The sequence below is a fragment of the Rattus rattus genome, chromosome 3 (genome assembly GCF_011064425.1).
Source record: "Rattus rattus isolate New Zealand chromosome 3, Rrattus_CSIRO_v1, whole genome shotgun sequence".
In the NCBI taxonomy this organism is placed as follows: Eukaryota; Metazoa; Chordata; class Mammalia; order Rodentia; family Muridae; genus Rattus; species Rattus rattus.
In genome coordinates, this window is record NC_046156.1 from 67931292 (window position 1) to 67949176 (window position 17885).

The window sequence follows — 17885 nt, forward strand, 5'->3', positions numbered from 1 at the left end:
AATAACGACAGGAGTACTCAGGCCAGACTATAAATTTTGCTGAGCTGAGGCTGCACAAGTCTGTCCTCCTAAGTCTGTCAAGTGACTTTTTACTGGGACGAGGACCACCCGAAGCCAGACATTTGTCCTTGCAGACATTTTACAGAAGGGATCTGGTGCTGATCATCCTGGTTAGACTTCTTCCTAGCCATGGTCTGGGTGCCATGTAAAAGGGTAAAGTCTTTTAAGTAAAAGGGGACTTAAAGCTCGTGCCTTGTACCTCACTGCCCACAGGACAGCTCTGTTACAAAGTCCTTCCCAGGACTGTCTAGAACCTGCCAAAGCAGCAGTGGCCACAGCCACACTCCCGGTAATGGGTAAATTGCATGGCCTTCTAGGTGGAGTTATTTCCTTCCTTCCTCTTTAGAGTCCTTGAAATGATAACTAAATTCAATCTAATTCAAAGATACAACATAAATTGTAGGCCATGCCATAGGCTATAAATACTGAAATGGCCAACTTGGAGAGGTTCAAACCTTTCATGGTATATTTCCAGATTATCAATAATTATGTTAAGGGTGGTGGTGTGGAACTCGGTTCGGTAGAATACTGATAGTTTCTCTATCTGTGCCTTGAGAGAAATGAACAAAAGTTCCACTCATGCGTGAACCTAGCAGGTGCAAAAAGCTAGCTTTTTGGACAGAGAGGACCCAGAATGTAAAATCTTGGTAATTGGCAGTCCTTCTTTGTTCCTTGAGCTCAATTAATTTATATTCCATGTTAGCTTTCACAAGGGCTCTCAACCAGCCACAAAGGAAGCATCAGTGTACATGGTTTGGTCCTGAGCAGGTAGAACTGGTTCTGGGGGACTGAGAAAGCAACAGTTTGTAGCACTTTTTGCTACCAGCCATGGCTTCCAAGTCCCCTATCCGGCTACAGGTGTGTAGATCCAATTGACAGATGGTAGTGGCTTCAGCTCTGGTGCCAACTCATACATCCTAATGAGACTTTCCCTAACCGGCACAAACCAACCAGAACGCATTCATGTTCACGCAAGAGTGGAAGTCCTCTTTCACCGCACCCATGTACCAGCAGACATGCTCTGGGCATCTTTTAGAGAGTTTTATAAACACACAGCCAGTTTCCTCAGGGCAACCCCTGTGCTCCGTGGCTTCCTGAGGGAGGTAACATTCTAGGTTACCTCCTTCTGCTTGTCCGAAACAGACCACAGAACTGATGTCCACTCCGCCTCAGCTTTGGGTTGCTTTCCTTCACTTCGACTTAGCAATGCTGGGAGCCACTGTCTGGCGATGGGTGTGTCCACTTTCCCCCGTTCCTCAGTTGCCCCGGAATCATGGCGCCCAGCAACCTTCTCACCGGGCCTGAGAATCTGCTCTAAGAGGAGAACCTCCAGGAGTCCCCCTCACTGTCGGTCTGACAAACACTTCTAAAAACATTTTCAAAACTGTCCATTAGGAGTGTGGTTGGCGTGAGGTACCAGACATGAAGGAACAAGGGCACCATGCCATCCCAGGACTAAGGATGGATGGCCTTCATCGCCATTGTCAGCTCCACAAGACAGTTAAAGGTCAGCATTCTGATTTATTAGACTATAATCTTATTCTTCCCAGGTAAACAACTTAATGCTTCAGTTTTTCTTTTCCTTTTCTTTCTTTCTTTCTTTTTTTTTTTTTTTTTGGTCTAGGTTTTGTGAGTGGGAGGGGTGTAAACTATACAATACTTAAGTGGAAGTTAATTTTTATGTGCTATTTTGGTATATATTTTATTCATTAAATTTATCTGAGAACTTAAGTGTCACCTTGATTCACTGGGAGCCGAGCAGGCAGTAGTGCCTACACGTGCAGGTGAGCGCCAGCACCCTCCTGCCCTCTCCTTGCCCATTTCCTTTGTTTCTCTTTGCCATGTCCATGCTGCCATGTCTCTCGTCTGTTGGCCCTTAGGATGGGTCTTAGTCACGGTTTCCCTTTAGGATGGATCTTGGTGAGGGTTCCTATTTCTGCACACACATCAGGACCAAGAAGCAAGTTGGGGAGGAAAGGGTTTATTCAGCTTACACTTCCATGCTGCTGTTCATCACCAAAGGAAGTCAGGACTGGAACTCAAGCAGGACAGGAAGCAGGAGCTGATGCAGAGGCCATGGAGGGATGTTTCTTACTGGCTTGCTTCCCCTGGCTTGCTCAGCTTGCTCTCTTATAGAACCCAGGGCCACCAGCCCAGGGATGGCACCACCCACAATGGGCTGGGCCCTCCCCCCTTGATCACTACTTGAGAAAATGCCTTACATCTGGGTCTCATGGAGGCATTTCCTCCCGGGAGGCTCCTTTCTCTGTGATGATTCCAGCTTGTGTCAAGGTGACACACAAACCCAGCCAGTACAGCTGGGGACCACTGCTGGGCTCTAGGAAGCATCCATGGCATCTGAGGTTTAGAATGACGATTTCTTTAGTCACTGCTGCCACCATCATGGACCATTTCCAGAGAGTGAGGCTGATGCTCTGGCTGCTGGTCTTCCATGACGGCTGCCTCTCAGGTCGTGGGGTCTCAGAGGACACACGCATGTGTAAAGTGTTGTTATCTCCTAGTCTCCTAGGAGATGGAGCTTGGCTAGGGACTAAGAGATACAATCTGTACAGCACGTGGACGGCAGCCCTCACAGGCCTCACAGTGACAGCTTCTTCTCCAGTATCTCCTTTATCAGAGCCGGGTCTGCTCGGCTTAGGCTTGCTTTCCGGACCAACCCAACCAGCTTATTTATGGCTTTGGGGTTCCTTTTCTTCACATCCATCACCTGTAACGACACAAAGTATGAGGTGAAAATGGAGAGGCTCCTACGAAGAATGCTCATGGTTTCCACTGACTGCAAATTAACTTCGGCTTCTTTCTTCCCTTCACGAAAGCTGTAAACTGAGGGGAGAGGAAGGGATTAGCTCCGGAGAGGTTTCTAGGTTCCTGTCAAAGGGGATTTGGCTTCCCTGCCTTCTGACTGAAATGAGCAAGGGCACAGGGATGGGTCCCCGGTGACACTGACACCCGGCAACACTGGTATTTGGGAACCAGAACGCTCTCCTCTGGGGCCACAGAGAAGCAGTCACAAGGGATCATCTCTGTGACTCTAAACACCCCACCGAGTCCCCTCTCCAACTCTCTAGTGCCGTTTGGCAGACACCCTTGCTCCCTGCCAACTAGAACTGCTCCTTAGAAAACAAACCCTTTAGGATGGCGGCTCACTCAGTGAGAGCTGAGCAGGTAGGGGGTGGCAAAGGCGGGAGGGGCTCAGCACCATCAAATCACCCGGTGTGGCCTCTCTCTGCAAGGGCGCTGAGTGGCAGTTGGTGTGCTTGAGTGCCGCAGGACGGCTCTGACACTAAGTGCGTTCTTATCAGCCAGGGCAGAGGGGACAGGAAGACTGCTGGGGTGCTGTGCGCTCCTTCTCCTTAGCGAGGGCTCCTCACAGAGCCTCAGCGTCCCCGCACACTCGTGGGTGGGTGTGCACTGTTCTCAGAGAGACACTAGCAATTTTTCCCCACTGAAAAATCTCTCTCTGGCCACTATGATTAACCTGGGGTGGGTGGGGAGGAAGGGAGCCCTGTAACTCGGCGTGGCTGCTCTATCTTGTGCTATGCTAAGAACACAAAATGACTTGGTTTTCAGCCATGTTTCTGTCAAAGGATTTTCCCTGCAATTTACAGATCATTTTCTCTCCTCTCAAAGGCCATAAAACTGAAGCATTTCCAGTCCTTTCCTTCCTCACAGCTGAAGGAGAGGTGGCCACAAAGAATGTAAATGACAACTCTGGGAGAGAGCGCAGACCCTAAGTTAAACTTGGGCTTGGATACCTGAGCACAGCCCTTTCACTGACTCCAGAGAGAGCAAACACTGGCTCCTCACAGGAACATGCAGCCGTGCTTTCATGTCCTGGTTAATGTCCTGGACGTTCAACCACTGACACACAAGGAGGGGTTGACAGGGCTGGGCCAGCCCTCCTGAGGAAGGGTCTGTGGCTGCAGCCCAGACTGAGGGCAGGTGTCACGCAGACCCTCACTCTTGTTGCACACAAAGAAGCGGCTCCCACTGCAGATACTCACCACTTGGGGGTGTCCCTCTATGGTAGCCTGGCAGAGCTCTTCCAGGGCCTCCTCGTCCTGTATGAGCTCCAGCTGCTGCTCTGACACGATCTGTGCTGCTGTCTTCCCCTGTCCCCTCCACAGCTCCTCAAACACCTGCAGAGAGGGAGACCAGGGTGAAGACCAATGCCTCTGCCGCCTCCTGTGCCTCTGTGTGATGTGGAGGGCAGGGAAGGGGCTGCAGATCCAATCAGCACCCAGATGCATGGCCTTCCAGGGAGAAGCCACCATCTCTCCCATGACCTCCCAGAGGGCTGGGAGCACCTCCCTTCAGCAAATCCCATCTCCTGGGGTGAGCTGGCGCCTCATGGAGAAGACGGGGACTCAGGTCAGCCGGGTGTGTCCTCACTTGCTGACTCAAGCCAGGCAACCTGTCCTCCTCATAGAGTGCTGGTGATGAATCTAGCTTGAGTCCACTGAACAAATTAATGGAGGTGACATTTTATAAAGGCCAGGCCACACAAGCAGCAGGAGGGAGCCACTGCATGCGCAGTCCAGGGCGGCCTGCTAGGAGGCAGGGCTGAGGGCGGTGGGAAAGTAACCCCATAATGAAGACATAAAATAGAAAACAACCCAAACCGAATCACAGCTCAGCTCTGGCCTCACTTCCTCCTGTCCTAGTGGGAGAGCTGAGCCCAATCTGACTAAAATAATGATCTGTCAATGGTCTACTTACTTTTCTCTTAAATAATAATAACAGGTCTCCAAAGGAGTTCAGGGAAAAGGCCAGCCGTGGACGGCATTTGCTACTGGGGTTGGTTTCCCCCCTCAGTCTGCAGCCATGACACGGGGGCACTCCTGTTTCCATCGTGTCACTGTGCAGCCCCTCCTTCCAGGAAAGACTGCTCTTCAGTAACCGAAACACGTGTTAAAGTGAAGAGGAGGTGCTCTGGGTGTCCGACCCACGTGAGAACAGAAAACAAGCCAGGAACATGCATCATGACCTAAGGGGCACGCGCCTCTGTCCAGCTGGTCGGACTCCCCCCTGCACCACAGCCCAGGGTGCCTCTAAGCAGAGTCCCACTGTTGGTGCTTTGTGGGCACCTCTCTAGCACCTCCATCTGGTCCTGGTGGCCCAGGAGAAACAGAAGAGACGTGAACCACAGGCTTTCCGACATTTATAAGACGTTCAGGGAACAGAGCCCAGAGGCTCAGTGTGGGTTATCTGGGTGGAGCTGCTCACTGGCACCTCGGAGGAGCATTTGGCTTAGCTAAGACTACAGGGGTACAGAGCTTGCTCTGCAGGTAGGGAGACCTGAGTTAGTCCCATTACTGGGCAGCTGGGGACAAGAGGATCCCTTCAGGCTGCTGGCCAGGTAGTCTAGTCAGACTAGAAAGCTGCAGATTCAGAGGGGTTCATGCCTCAAAAACTAAGGCAGAGGACAACAGAGGTGTGTGTGACCAGCCCTTCCTACTACAGAAGCACTTGCTTATATTAATAAAGTATCTTCATGTTCATCAGCTCTACTTATCATAACCTGGTGAAGTCAACCCCATCCTTCAGGGGCATCTGCACAAACCCCTTAAAAGTTTCTAGTTCAGACATACACAATCAGAAGAGAAGACATCCTCACGTTGACTCAGAACAGCCTACGGATAGTCACCTACAGGATTTGTCCCAGATACCTTGCAGGCAGCTCCTCCCAGGCAAGGAGGCAGAGCTGTTTTGCAAACAGAGGGGCACCCTCCTGGGCCAGGGAACACTTCTAAACATGCTGACAAAGGAGGCCTTCCTCGACTGGGGCCTAAGGGTCAAATGCTGGAGGGTGCTGGGGCCACCACCTGTGTGGAAAGTAGGGCTCTCTAGCACAGGCACTTCAAATGGAGGCTGCTGCTCCGGAGAAGGGCTGACCGCAGTCAATCACTCAGTGATGTGGAGCAGAGTGACAGACACAGGCCAGGAGCCACAGCGGGGGCAGTGATAGCCTGTCCCTGGGAACTGAATCTGCGCTCAACTGCTGCCCAACTGAACAAGAAACACGCAGGCCCCAACCTGCTGTTACTCACCCAGGGCTTCTGAGTCAGGAAAGAACAACATAGCCTGTTCAAGGGAAATGTCGGAAGGAGCCATGCCCCTAAAGAGAAGGGACACCCCTCTTGGTCAAGGCAAGATTACAAGAGGCTGTTCCTGTAGGAAGACAGACCCATCAGGCCCTGATGGGGCAGGGCAGGATGAGGTGTGCAGAGAAGGGAAGCACCAGGAGAGACTTGAGTCATGTGACATAGGATCAGTGCATGGTACCTTGTGACATCCTTACATTTCCAGAGTCTGGTGTTTATCTAAGACTTACTCCAGAGCACACAGAGGAAGTTGGTAAATGGCACCAGCACTGTGTTAAATGTGGCTTTCATTTTTACAGAACCTGAGCCCCTCCCTGGTCCCACTAGAAGACTTAAGGGCACAATGCTCAGGAGACAGGGGACCACCCACTTCCACCTAGACGTTCATAAAGAAGTTGCAACGAACCCGGCACCCTTCCCTGTGCTGTAGCTTGGCTAGCCCCTGGGATGTAACCTGGGTCACCCAGGACTAAATGCATGTTAGCTGGGCAGCTGATGGCTCTCTGGAGTCTGATGTGTCCCAGTTGGCCCTGTCCTTACAAGGAGAGGTGACAGGACTGCTACCTGCCACTTCAATATGCAGACCTGGTTCCATAGGGGACCACAGGGTGCTTTTGTCTACAGTGGCCAGGAGGTCGTACATCATGGCACATAATCTTCAGGTTTCTATTTCTGAAAAATAGGACCGCTTCATGGCTGACACCTCTTACCGCCCAGCCCCAGGGTGCTGCAGGACTAAGGCCATAAGCCTCAAAGGCCCTGTTGGGACACCCAGGAGGAGGAGGCAGTGACATGGAAAAGGACAGAACTAATTGGCAACAGTGTCGGCAAGAGGCAAGTAGGGAGAGGGACTAATAACAAAGTATAACACAGAGGATTCAGTACATTCTCAGACAGGATGAAGCTCTGAACACATCTTTTATCAGCAGTCAGCTTCCTCCCTCACCTCCTGGCCATCTAATCATACGAGTCCTCTCTTCCAGCACCATCAGAGGCAATGCCAATAATCAATAGGAGTTTTTTTGTTTTGTTTTGTTTTGGTTTTTTTTGGCATACACTTTCTAAAACCTAAGGTATTGTGGGACTCCTCTGTTAATGTATTAAAATTAATTACAACACGTTTCTTTTTATTTAAAAATTATAAAAACAGGATGCAAAAAGACATTTAAGCTAGTTAGCATTAGAGAAGCCCATCTCTATGCAGTGGGATACGACCTCACGACTGTTATAGTAATCATGTGTGGCAGTGATGCCTATAAAGCTAACACTCAGAAAGCAGAGACAAGAGCATCTCTGTAAGTTTGAGGATAGAATGGTGTACACAGTGAGAAATCACAGAGGAGAGCCCACTGCTAGCACTTAACTAATCCATTCTAAATACATATTCCTACAGATAAGGGTAGCTTTCAACCCTCATCAAAGAAGCTCCTCTTTGGAGCAGACGGAAACCATTCCAGAAAACCACAGCCAATCAAGATTAAAGTACATCTGAGTTGGAGATGTTCAGCTCCTACTGACACAAGGCCCAGGGAACACGCAGGGCCCAGGGAACACTGCAGATAAACAAGTTGTGAAACTAGATCTCCTAGAAATGACAGGGAAACTCACCTATAAACTCCAACAGGATGGAGTTAACATAAACAGGACCTTAACAGTTACGACACCAAGACATGCTATTATGGAAGGTGGCCATGGCACAGGTGCCCACCCTGGACAGAAGCCACAGGCAGATGAAGACTGTGGAGAGGGGGTTAGCTGTCTGCAGGAATGAGCCCCTGCCTGGTTACCCAATATCAAGTAATCCCTGAAAACATAAGCAGTCTGTGTGGCTGGCAGATCTGGAAGCACACCGAGAAGGCCACAAAGAACCATGTACAGGAGGCCACAGTCCTAAGCAGACATGACCAGAAAGCATCTCCACCACAGTGTTATGGTTAAGCTGTCAAGCGTTCAGAACCAAGAAAGTACCGACTTAAAAGCAGCCTGGTTAGAATTATGGCAGATTTTTTTTTTTACTGGAAACCTTAGAGGCCAGGTCTAGAAAATGCCAAGTCCTTAAAAAGAAAAATCTGAATAAGACTATTATTCTTAGCACAGCTGTTCCTTCAACGTGAAGGACAAATAAAGACCCTGCAGGACAAATGAAAACCAACCAACCCTATGAGAGACGCTTGAGGAAATTGTGTGTCCAGAAGTGAAAGCCAGGCGCCATCATATGTTATCATTAGCAGAGTGGCTAGAAAAGACGGGAAATAGCTAAGAATCAAACATTATCAATACAACAAACAAACGTCAAGATAAAGAAAAGGAAAACTAAAGAATATTCAATTCATCTAAAAGGAAGTAAACAGAATGGAAGGCACAAATCTATACTGTGTAATAGTCCATACACTCAGTAACACTAAATACAAGTGAGCCAAATTCTCCAGTCAAATTACACAGGCTAGGCCAGGGGGTGGCACGTGTCGTTAATCCTACCACTCAGGACGCAGAGGCAGGCGGATCTCTGTGAGTTTGAGGACAGTCAGATTTACAGCCTGAGATCCAGGACAGCCTAGGGGATACACAGAGAGACCCTGCCATGAAAAACAAACAAACAATACAGACTGGCTGAATAAATTAAACAAACAGAAGATCCAACAAAATGCCAACTACAAGAAATCACTTTACATATGAAGATCATGCAGATACCGAAACTGAAAGGATGGAAAATGGCTTTTCACTCAAATAAATTAAACACAAATCCTAAGACAGGATAAAAATGGTCATAACATAACCATTAAGGGATCATTTCATCAAAAAATGTATAAATCAGTATGTACCCAATGTTATGACACTCAATTATAGAAGAAAATATGAAAACCAAAAAGCCATGTGGGTGGCATACAGCCGTAAATCCCAGCACCCTAGGGCTGAGACAGCAGGGTCACCAGTCTGTTGACATCCTGAGCTACACAGAAAAGCCACCTCAGAAAACAAACACAGAGCAAACAACCATGAGAAAGGGGACATTTCCACTGATACCACAGACACGAATGGTTAGAGATTATTTTGAAAAATGGTCTATTAACATATTGGAACTACTTGGTAGTAAGTAAAAAGCCAACAAACTGTACCTATAATGACAAGCCACAGTGCTGCCCCTTCCTGTCCAAGTCTCCATCTCTCGGAGTTTATGTCTGGCTGCCTCTGGCCCCACCTCCCTCCCTCTCTCATCCCTTGAACATATATACGAGTCCAGGAATGATGTCTGTCCAATGGCAATGACAATGATTGCCAGGGTAGTATTTGAGGGCCTATATTTAATGTATTACTGAAGGTTTCTGACTGTCTGTCGGCTGCGAGCAGGGTCTTCTTAGCCCAGACCGTTATGAACTATCTGGTCAGGCTGTCTTGGAACTCTGGATCTCTCTGCCTTAATCTGAGCTGAGTTCTGGCATGACAGGTTTGTATCACCAGGAATGGCTATCAAATGCTTAGTAATCAATAAATACAATGTTCATTATTTCTGCTCAGAAAAAGCAACGATTTTCTTACAAACAGAGAGCTAAGCATAGGAGACACAAGACACAGTCCTGGAGGCCGTTACTTAAGGGAGATTGCCCCGGCAGCACTCACTAAACACTTTGCAGATTAGGTTTTCATTTTCACAGAAGCCAAGATTCACCCTGCCCCTTTAGACGTGCTGGTGTTGTTAAAATCAAACGTGTCTCTGTGCAGCTGAAGCCCGGCCGTCAGCCTCTTCCAGCCATTCTGTTTCCCTCCTCTAGAACGATCTTGTTTGGTGCAGTCAGGTTGGGTTTTTTTGTGGGGCAGGAAGGACAGGGGAAGGCTTGCTTCTTTCATTTCAAATGCCACGATTCATCTGCTCTTACATGTATATATCGTTCTTCTGCCCTCGAGCCATCTACTCTTTCCACAACTGCCGAGCACTGTCATAAACATTTGTAATCCTCTGACACCCATGCAGCCCAAGCCCGTCCTAAGTGCTGGATCCCGTAGCTGACAGCCTCACACGAGGCAGCTCACAGGACGTCTCCAGGCCCTGCTCCAGCTTCACAGTAGAGAGCTTGGAGTGTGCTCAGTGTGTCTCATAATTAACCAAAAGCACCGCTTCCCCAAAGCTTCACTTTGTAACCTGCCACTGCTGTCGGAGTGTATAAATATTAAATGCAAAAGGCACCATTAAAATAACATTAGGTTTCTGGCTGAAGCGCTGACAGCTGTGCAGTCTCTGAAGTTAAGATGAGGCGGCCGCTAGCTTTCCTTTATCTTCCCGGGCACTCATCTGTAGTTTCTGAATTCTAGGGCTCTCTCACCCTCCCAGCCTTGTTAGTGGGGGTGGTTAGAGAGGTAGCAACCACTTTATATGATGCCCCTTTCCCTATATCCCCACACCTAGATGTGCATGGAAGGTATATCCTCTCCGATGCACACAGGGCTGACCTCAGAAGAGATCAGCTATTTAAGGACAGACAGGTCTGTGACAGAAATAGAGGTGGCCTGGGAGCTGGCTGTGAAGAGAGGAGAGGAGCAGGAGGACTGTAGCTGCCTGGCCATGGCATGAGGGAAGCTACATGGCCAGCAACATTTAGGGTAGATATGCAGGGCAAAGCCAGATAATAGTTCTCTCAATGAACTAAAACCAGAAGCAAACCCCCATGCTGATTCCCTGTGTAGCAATGACTGGCTTTCTACCTTGGCCAAATGAAATCCTGCAGCATCCAAACTCATAGGCACTCACCACTTCAGCATGAAATGCACTGAGTGAGGCCACAGTGTTACAGCACAGCTCACTGTCTGAGGAGCAACAGGAGCCCTGGGATGTGCACATACCTGCTTAGCTGCTGAGGAAGAAATTGCTTTACTGTCCAGCAGGTCGAGGAGCTCGGCAAGTGCAGAGGGTGTGACAGGACTGGCGGCCCCCAGAAAAGAAAAGAAAAGAAAGTCAACATCTTACATCATCAAGGTGGCTGCCAGAATCCCAACTCTCACTCCTGTATGCTCAAATAATCAACCAAACCCAAGGAGGAAAATAATAGGCTAATGGGACTTTATTATTTTTTTTTTTATTTTAGGATGAATTTTTGTACTGGTGTGATTTTTAAAATCCGTTGTCTTACCACCCAACAATAACAGCTGCTTGGCAGTAGTTACAGCAATGAACAACTGCTCAGCGAAATTAGTGCAAAGAAAGGTGACTGCAAAATTCATGAACCACAAAGAAAAAGGGGAAAATAAAATCCAGTAATTAAATATTTTTGACTAAAAGATCAGCCTAAAAATTACTTCAAATAAAACAGCCAACAACACTTTCCTGAATGTTTTCATGCAAACAAACTCCTTTTCACTGACGTGATTCTCCATAAGGGAATACAAGTCCACCAGACACTCAGCTGTCCCTTGTAGGCCTTCTGTGTGCATTGTCCTTGTACATTTGCAGACTCAGAATGGCTTTCTGAGCAAGGGTGGGCCTAGAGACTCACAGTATCTCCACTTATATTATAATGTGACTCTGCACGATAATATGACACAGAGTGGGGGGTACCACTGCAGACCCACTACTCACACTCAAAGAAGAGGGCGTGCGGTCAGGCTGCTGAGAAGAGAGTCATAAAGCAAGCACATCTTGACAAATACATGGTCTAGCTACTTTTAACCACACAGTAACTAGGATAATGACTCAGCTATCTGAAGTCACTGGGGGTCAGTTAAAATAGAAACTCTTTATAAATAGTGCAGAAGTGTGTCAGTGTAAAAGGACTTCATACAGCTTGAGACCTTCTGTAGAATTCTTGGTTCTTATCAATCACTATTCAGCTGTTTAGAGACTTTTAGGTAATAAGCAGGAAGCTATAGTCAATTTCTATGACCTCTAAACCAATAATGTTCAAGCTCACCACGCTCTAACTCAAGCTCCCTATTAGGGTTCGTTCAGTCTAAAGAAGGCTATCACCCTTAAACTACTATTTATTCTAAAACATGGATAAAAGGTAATTCCAGGTGGAAATTAGGTTTGGAGATTATCTTGGGTTACTAAATTTGTACTTGGAAGGTTTATTAACTATCCTGATTAAAGTCTAAAAGGCAGAGAGGCAGAAGGTAGCAAAGCAAACAATAGTCTTCTCTAACCTCCCATCTTCACGGTCAGCAAGATGAGTTGGTTTCCACAATGTAGGGTGCTTGGATGGTCTATAATCCATAAACCACAATCACCATTTATGTTGTGGTGTAGACCACGTAGAGAACTCATTATAAGCACTGAGTTTGCATGAGAGAGGGCACTATTCATAAGTCAGTGAGTGTCCTGGGCCATTTGAACTGCTGCAACATAATACCATAGGTGAGTGGTTTATACATAGAAACATTGTTCCTCACAGTTCTCAAGGCTGGAAATTAGAGCTAAGGTACTACAGAGCCTGTATTTAGTGACTTCCCCTGCCTTCTTGTTCCTGATACCTTCTTGATATGCTTCAAATGAGTCAAAGGGTAATAAGCTAGCTCGCAAGGACTCTTGTATAAAAGTATTAATCTTATTTCTTAGGCTACACATTCATGCCTCAGTCACCAAGGGTCACAATACTGAATTTGATGCATGCACAAAAATTCATACTATGATGCTATAAGGGGTAGAGAGGGACAGAGAAAGAATATAAGATCATCTAAGAATGTACTTTGCCTTATAGAAATCACCACATGACCATAACTGATTAGTTTGGTTATAAATTTCTTCAGACAGATTTCTCAACTGATCTAATGGTACATGAGATTTCTGAGTCACATTTTTGTCCTCACAATGCATGCTACACAACAGGCCAATAGTTCCTGTGTCTCAGGACTTCTCACAAACTTAGACACCTGGACACTACACACATGGCTGGCACCTCTTTGGTGCCTGAGGGTCTGGTAGCCAGAACACACTATTCCACAGATACTAAAGTCTGCGGATACTCGTGTCCTTGGTATACAGCTACACGATCTTCATCTAGAACCTATGCACACCCTCGCTATGCTTGAAATAATTTTCTGATTGCGCACCTAATATGTATGGATGATATGTAAACACTTGTTACATTGTGTTGTTTAGGAAATACTGATTAAAAAGAGTCTGCACAAGTTTGTTACTGATGCAATTTTTCAAAGATATTTTCAATCTGCAGTTGGTTGAGTCCCAGATATGGAAGGCTGACTGCAAATTGCAGCTATGCCAGGGCTAAACTTGTGAGCCCATGACAAAGATCAGTACCTGTCACACTGATCCTGAGAGACACCCCTCATCAGTTAAACAAATAAACCATCAGAATGCGGGCTCGGTGGTGGCAGCGGCACAGCCTACTAATTTGCCACTGTCAGATAATCTTGAGATTCTGGACAGCTAATGTGTCTCCATGAGAGAAAAGCCTGACATCTCAAGGTTAAGTTTCCTGTACTCCCCCCATCATTCTGAGGGCAGGGATCTTCAAGTCTTCCAGTTTCATTCAGTCCCTTACAGCTCTGGGAGGATTACAACTCCAGCTCCAGCTGGATCCCAACAGTGGACATTCTGATACTATTCTCCCATGAAATGGAGCCCTTCTCAACCCTCCACTATCCTAGGCACCATATGACTCTTCTCTCCTGCTAAAGCAGGACTCAAAAGGCCCCTGGGAAAAGATGCAGAGGTCTGGGCCTCCAGGGGCAGGAACCGTTCACTAACCCTTTGTTCTTATTTTCTGGGCCTCATGTGGTACCCTACTCCTAACAACTCTTCTCCAGGGTTTCCTTCTCAGGCATGCCCTTAGCTCTTTCCTAAGAACAGCAGCTGAGAGACAGTGCTTTCTAGAGACTCTCCTCCTTTCCCACTGCATCTGATTATTCCTGCATGCCCTGCACCCATCACCTTCCCCCATCTTCCTGGGATGCTTGGTCCCCTTGTCCTGCCACATTCATTTTGCCCCCTTGTACATTGCCCCTAGTGGGAAACATCTCAACTGATCCTGCAGCTACTTGCTCTGACTGGCTTGGTACCTTTTGCAAGTAAATAAATGAACAAATAAACCTGCATTTAATTGTTACTTAACGGCCATCTGTGAGGACATGTCATTGGGATTATATCCTACTCACTAGAGACACTCTTCTCTGGAAAACCACACCCTCACTAGCTGCCGAGCACCTTGCTTTCCCTCTGGATGCACCAGACTCCAAACACAGCCCCGAGAAGAGCCCTTCTCTGGAGCCTCTAGGGTCTTTCCTGTTCTTGGCATCCTGTTCTGCTTCTTTCCTCCTTACCCTTCCAGCTCACTGCTCAATGCCTTGGCTCCCGGACTTTCCTTAGTCTACAGAGGGCAAGTGTAGCAAGCCCAGGGCTGCCACTGCTGTTCCGACTCCTCTTCCCTCTTCCTGCTTCACTCATGTGCTCCCAGAGAGGTCAAAAGCTCACCAAGATGGTGTGCTCTGTAACAGGAAAACTTCTGGGAAAAGCCACATAGAAAATATATGAAGCTTTAAAAAAAAGGGGAGTAGAAAGTGCTGCCCAGAGTCACAGCAGGCTGCAGTTAGCTTTGCTGCCTGGCCCCTTCTCAGTCTCAGGAACACTGGCCGTGGTGGCTAAAGTGGTTCATTCATTACAGTTAGCTCTGTGGTTAGGCTGGCACATTCTGTGGTTACTGTGTGAGTAGGGTTTGTGAGTAGGGTGCAATCTCTATGAGGTATTAAAAGAGCAACCAAGAGGGACCTTGAAGTCATTAGGACTCTTCCCTCATAGATGATTTACTGGGTTACTTTGAGAGTAGGTATCTAAAAAAGCCAGCTTGGTCTCCCTCATGTTCCTTGTGTTTCACCAAGTGATAATGTCTGATGTGGCATTAGGATTCTGCCAGCAAGCCCATATATCAACAGATACAGGCATTCAACCTTGGATCAGAACTATGATCAAAAATAATTCTTTTTGCTTTAGATGGTCCCTACTCTGTTTTAACAATAGAAACGAAATAAGGCACTCATCTGGCTAAAAGTCCTTTGAACTGTGTGGTCCCTGGCTTCCTCTTTATGTGATTCAGAATGACCAAGTATACTTTTATTGGAAATAACTTGAGGAGTACGCTATATGCTAGTGCTTAGAACCTTCTGAGGAAACACCAAGAGGTCCACATTCACTAAATTGGCTAACTCCCTTCAACTATGGCAGAAACTGTTAAAAAGGCTGTTCCAAAAGCTTACTAAAGATCCAGTAAACATCTTGTACTTGGGCCAGTAAGAGCCCAGAGTCAGGGGAAGGACAGGAGAAAATGTGTGGTCAGAGGCAAGTGTCTAGAGATCTGCTTGCTGACTAGACTCACCAGCCCACAAGTCCTTATATCACCCTGAGGACATTGTTGACATAATCAGGCTGTGTGATAATCAATGTATATGTGACATAAATAAGAAAAAAAGGAAGGAAGGAAGGAGGTAGGGAGGGAGGGAGGAGGGGAGGAAATGAAAGGAAAGGAAAGGAAAGGGAAGGGAAGGGAAGGGAAGGGAAGGGAAGGGAAGGGAAGGGAAGGGAAAGGAAGGGAAGGGAAGGAAGGAAGATAGGCCAAAAAGGCTGCTCAGGAAACCTCCAATTCACAGACCAGCACAAAGACGCCGAGTGGAGAGGCAGGGTTCACTGACCGGCACAAAGACACCGAGTGGAGTAGGGTCTTTGCTGTACCACCTGAGGGAGGTCATCTGATCTCTTATGGCCTCAGCTGCCCTAGTTGCTCATTGGAAGAGCTGAATCTGAGATACCAAAGTTCCCCCACAAAACTTCAGGAGCTCCACAAACTATGACAAACGACATGGTGACTATGACTTCAAAGCCAAGAGATTTCTACTTGTGGACATGCTACACATGCCCCTGTCTTTCTGGGCCCTTCTCTAAACCTTCTGGCTAGATGGAGTTGCACTACCTCTGCTCTACTGTTCTGGGTACATACACTGGTGACCCAGTGAGTCCTGAGCTTCAGCTCCTCCCAGTGTGCAAACATAGTTCATTTCCATCCCCACCGTCACCTCTCAGGCCTCCCCTCACCAAGACCCTTTCCAGGCTTCAAGGCTGAGGTACAGGTGTGTCGCCTCCACATTGTCCCAAATGGCTCCCATGTTCCCTCACCAGCCACAGTACTTCAGTAAACTGTGGCGTTTCTGAAGGGCAATGTTACACATGGGGGAAAGGGTAAGACAGAAAAGCAAAGGATGCTGACTCTCCACTCGGCGTCTTTGTGCTGATCTGTGAGTTAGAGGTTTCCTGAGCAGCCTTTTTATCTGTCTGTCTTCCGTCCTTCCTTCATTTTTTTCTTATTCATGTCACATATACATTGATTATCACACAGGCTGATTACGTCAACAATGTCCTCAGGGTGATGTAAGGACTTGTGGGCTGGTGAGTCTAGTCAGCAAGCAGACCTCTAGACACTTGCCCCTGACCACACATTTTCTCCGTCCTTCCCCTGACTCTGGGCTCTTACTGGCCCAGGTGTAAGGTGTGGAGTTTCTGAAGGGCAAGTTTAGACCTGGGGGAAATGGATGAGAAAGAAAAGCAGAGAATGCCGTGGGAGTTGAAGTGGGAAGCCACAGTCCCTACTGTGGCACAGCAATGGGATGTGCTGAGGTAATGTCACACCCCCGGCCTTCCATGGAGACCTTAACAGGGCCTTGCCATCTTCCTAGCTGCCATGGAAACCCTCTCATCCACTCTCCATACTAAGCCAGTTGCTCATTGGGGTGTGTGTATATTTTTAGGTTGTGGTAGTTGAATGACAATGAACCTCATAGGTTCATATTTCAATGTTTGGTTCCCAGTTAGTACGATTTTTAGGAACTGGTAGCAGGTAGCCTTGTTGAAGGAAGTGTCACTGGGTATGGGCTTTGAGGTTTCAAAAGTCTGGGTCAGGCCTGGTCCTACTCACTCTTTGCCTTGCAGATCAGACGTGAGCGGTCAGCTACTGCTCCAGCACCATGCCTGTGTGCTGCCATGCTTCCCGCCATGACGATCACAGACTCAAATAAAGGTTTTCTTTTATAAGTTGCCTTGGTGTAGTGTGCATTCACGGCAACAGTGAGTAAGACACAGGTGCACCCATGTGCGGATGAGCACGTACGAGCCAGGGGTCCATGTTAGGTCCTCTGACTCGGCGGCTTATTTTTTAAGACAAGGTCTCACTGGGACACGTGGTTCAGTGATTGACTAGACTATGGGGCTCAGAGATCCTGCTATTTCTCCATCCTCATCTTTGGATTACAGTCATGGCCACTGTACCCAGCTTCTTTTACATGGGTGCTAAGGATCCGAACTCATGTCCCCTGTCTGTACTACATGAGCTGTCTCCCAGACCCTCACTCTTATCTTCAGCCATGTACCTCTTCTTTGGGTTCTGGGATACCTGGTAGGTAGTCCTTCTATTCCTTCTTGTTCTGCTTCTGAGAGAGGCACAGGATCCATCCTCAGCCACCTCAGGCCAGCGTCTTTCCAAGGACTCTTCACTACATTCACAAGCTGCCACACACACAATCAACTCCACAGCACCATGTGACTCCAGGTCTCACCTCAAGATTTCCATGAGTGTCCTAGGTCAGGAGCAACTTTAGCCCGTGAATGCCTTACTAACCCCACTGGTCCTCAGCTAGTCAGGTGCTGTCTTTTCCTCTGTGACCCCTTTTTGCTGTGTCATTGTTGTGGCTGGCTTTTCTCAGAGAAGTGCC

At 47.6% G+C, this 17885-nt stretch overlaps 1 protein-coding gene across 1 annotated transcript in view; it reads right to left on the minus strand.

The window, feature by feature from the left end:
- Positions 1 to 2290: 2290 nt before the first annotated feature.
- The window catches only part of Gatb (glutamyl-tRNA amidotransferase subunit B), a 72391-nt gene continuing 56796 nt past the window's right edge, over positions 2291 to 17885 (minus strand). The window contains exons 11-13 of the mRNA XM_032898152.1: positions 11022 to 11100; positions 4086 to 4220; positions 2291 to 2788 (exon numbers count right to left, since the gene is read on the minus strand). Of these exons, the coding sequence (XP_032754043.1) occupies positions 2660 to 2788; positions 4086 to 4220; positions 11022 to 11100 (343 nt within the window). The 3' untranslated portion in view covers positions 2291 to 2659. The remainder of the gene's footprint in view (positions 2789 to 4085; positions 4221 to 11021; positions 11101 to 17885) is intronic.